This window comes from Triticum aestivum, chromosome 3A (assembly GCF_018294505.1).
Source record: "Triticum aestivum cultivar Chinese Spring chromosome 3A, IWGSC CS RefSeq v2.1, whole genome shotgun sequence".
Classification (NCBI taxonomy): Eukaryota; Viridiplantae; Streptophyta; class Magnoliopsida; order Poales; family Poaceae; genus Triticum; species Triticum aestivum.
This window is the reverse complement of record NC_057800.1, coordinates 494,400,624-494,403,327: the sequence shown is the minus strand read 5'-3', so window position 1 is coordinate 494,403,327 and position 2,704 is coordinate 494,400,624. Positions and strand designations below refer to the sequence as shown.

At 58.4% G+C, this 2,704-nt stretch overlaps 1 protein-coding gene across 1 annotated transcript; it reads left to right on the top strand.

The window, feature by feature from the left end:
• The first annotated feature begins 279 nt into the window (after positions 1-279).
• Positions 280-1,426, top strand: LOC542780 (basic endochitinase A). The gene has a single exon (XM_044485095.1). It carries the CDS (start codon positions 347-349, stop codon positions 1,304-1,306), a length of 960 nt encoding a protein of 319 aa, XP_044341030.1. The 5' UTR covers positions 280-346; the 3' UTR covers positions 1,307-1,426.
• Positions 1,427-2,704: the final 1,278 nt, after the last annotated feature.

The window sequence follows — 2,704 nt, the reverse complement described above, 5'->3', positions numbered from 1 at the left end:
TCCAGCCCGATCAACGTCCGGTGCACCGGCATCGGCATGTGCACCAGCGCCAGCATTCCATGCTTCCATTAGTGATCACTGACTCATCTGTAGCTAGTTTACACGAGATCGAAACATGCGTACAAAGTGCACGTACTAGATCGCTCTCGAGATCTGCCGAACTTGCTTGTACTACGTAGCTAGACTAAGTAGAGCGATCACGGCCTTGTGGAAAGCTGGACACGTCTGCTGTGGCTTGCTGGCTATATAAAAACGTGCACTCACCAGCTTTCTGGCACACACACCACTACACGAGCAGTGTGACACACAATCACCAGCTGAGCGGGACTCTGCTTCATTGCCCAAGATGAGAGGAGTTGTGGTGGTGGCCATGCTGGCCGCGGCCTTCGCCGTGTCTGCGCACGCCGAGCAATGCGGCTCGCAGGCCGGCGGGGCGACGTGCCCCAACTGCCTCTGCTGCAGCAAGTTCGGTTTCTGCGGCACCACCTCCGACTACTGCGGCACCGGCTGCCAGAGCCAGTGCAATGGCTGCAGCGGCGGCACCCCGGTACCGGTACCGACCCCCTCCGGCGGCGGCGTCTCCTCCATTATCTCGCAGTCGCTCTTCGACCAGATGCTGCTGCACCGCAACGACGCGGCGTGCCTGGCCAAGGGGTTCTACAACTACGGCGCCTTCGTCGCCGCCGCCAACTCGTTCTCGGGCTTCGCGACCACAGGTAGCACCGACGTCAAGAAGCGCGAGGTGGCCGCGTTCCTCGCTCAGACCTCCCACGAGACGACCGGCGGGTGGCCGACGGCGCCCGACGGCCCCTACTCCTGGGGCTACTGCTTCAACCAGGAGCGCGGCGCCACCTCCGACTACTGCACGCCGAGCTCGCAGTGGCCATGTGCGCCGGGCAAGAAGTACTTCGGGCGCGGGCCCATCCAGATCTCACACAACTACAACTACGGGCCGGCGGGGCAGGCCATCGGCACCGACCTGCTCAACAACCCGGACCTTGTGGCGTCGGACGCGACCGTGTCGTTTAAGACGGCGTTGTGGTTCTGGATGACGCCGCAATCACCCAAGCCTTCGAGCCACGACGTGATCACGGGCCGGTGGAGCCCCTCGGGCGCCGACCAGGCGGCGGGGAGGGTGCCTGGGTACGGTGTGATCACCAACATCATCAACGGTGGGCTCGAGTGCGGGCGCGGGCAGGACGGCCGTGTCGCCGACCGGATCGGGTTCTACAAGCGCTACTGCGACCTCCTTGGCGTCAGCTACGGTGACAACCTGGACTGCTACAACCAAAGGCCGTTCGCATAGTCGATCGACTATATGATGCGAGAAGACATGCAAAAAATAAAGGCTCACACTAAATATTGTAACAATGGCGTTGCGATAGACATCGCCTAGTACAAGGGAATAATGGTGCGATCATCGTAAGATGCGTGTGTAGTCGATTATTATGCAATAAATGATATGTTCCTATCAAAGTTTTTTCAAATGAAATGCATTTAACTCGACTTCAAATTAATAAAACCATCAACCGGGTAGGATATAAAGTGCAGATTATTACAAGGGCTGCGCATGAGGAAAAAAAGACTGAAAAATTACAGACATAGAAACTACAGAAGTCAGCCAAAGAGCGGAACTGTCAACACATGGAGAAACAAAACCATGTTGTCAGAGAGCACAACATCGACCAGAACAAAGGGAACGAACCGCCAGTGAAAAGTGGAGGAGGATCGAGCCTTGCAAGGAGAAACCATTAGCTCTGCCACAACCCAGTCGTGCCAATGCCGGAGGGGCGACCATCTCCCCTACATCCAGCATGAGGATGCTGCTCATAGGCCGGCAAGCACGAACGCAGCAGGGCAGCAGCCACCGAAGGGCAACAAGGCACACATCCCCCGCCTCCACCGTCGCCGGATATCCGAGGACGCATTGCACAGCAGCCACCAGCAAGCCACAGATAGCAGCACCCCAACCCCAAGCCGGCACTTCCAAGGAGGACCACGACGCCAGTGGGTCGCCACCGGCCGGCCAAAGCCCTAGGTTTTCACCCGTGGACTAAAGGAGGGGAGGGGGGAAGGAAGAGGAAACCTAACAAGCCGTCAGGAGGGGAGTAGCGAAGCCAGAGCACCGCTGTCGTCGACGAGGTCGATGCGGAGTCGACCAAGGGATTCCCCCGTTCCAGTCTTCTGTCGCCACATCATCTGGGGATTGATCTGGTAGCCTGAAAGGGCCATATCGGGATCAGCGATGGGGGAAAGCCGCATCACGGAACGAGGCCAGAGATCCGAGCAGCGAAGCGCCTCCGCCGCCCAACCACTGCCCGCGCGACCAGAGGGGCAACCTGCATGCACCTGCAGCGCCACCCACCGAAGAGGTCGACGCCGCCCGTCAGATCCAAAGTCGTCGCCTCGGCGCCCAAAGCTCCCTGCAGTGAAGCAGGGAGCAGAGCCTCGCCACCACCTTCATCGGATGTCGCGCGGCGACTGACGACGTCCTCAACTGGCGATGGGAAGGGAGGGAGAGGGGGAGTGGGTGGCTAGGGTGCTAGGGTTTTCGCCCGCACGGGCGGTGTGAGAGCCACGAGGTGTTTTTTTCTTCCAATCCAAGATTCACATCTTATGTTGGTCATATCATATACCTCTACGCTCTACTTGTATAAAAATCACAATTGATGATGATGGTATGTCTGCCATCCAGCATTTTTGA

Bases quoted from the DNA above. Each gene is read 5' to 3' on its own strand.
- LOC542780 (XM_044485095.1), top strand. From the start codon at position 347: ATGAGAGGAGTTGTGGTGGTGGCCATGCTGGCCGCGGCCTTCGCCGTG.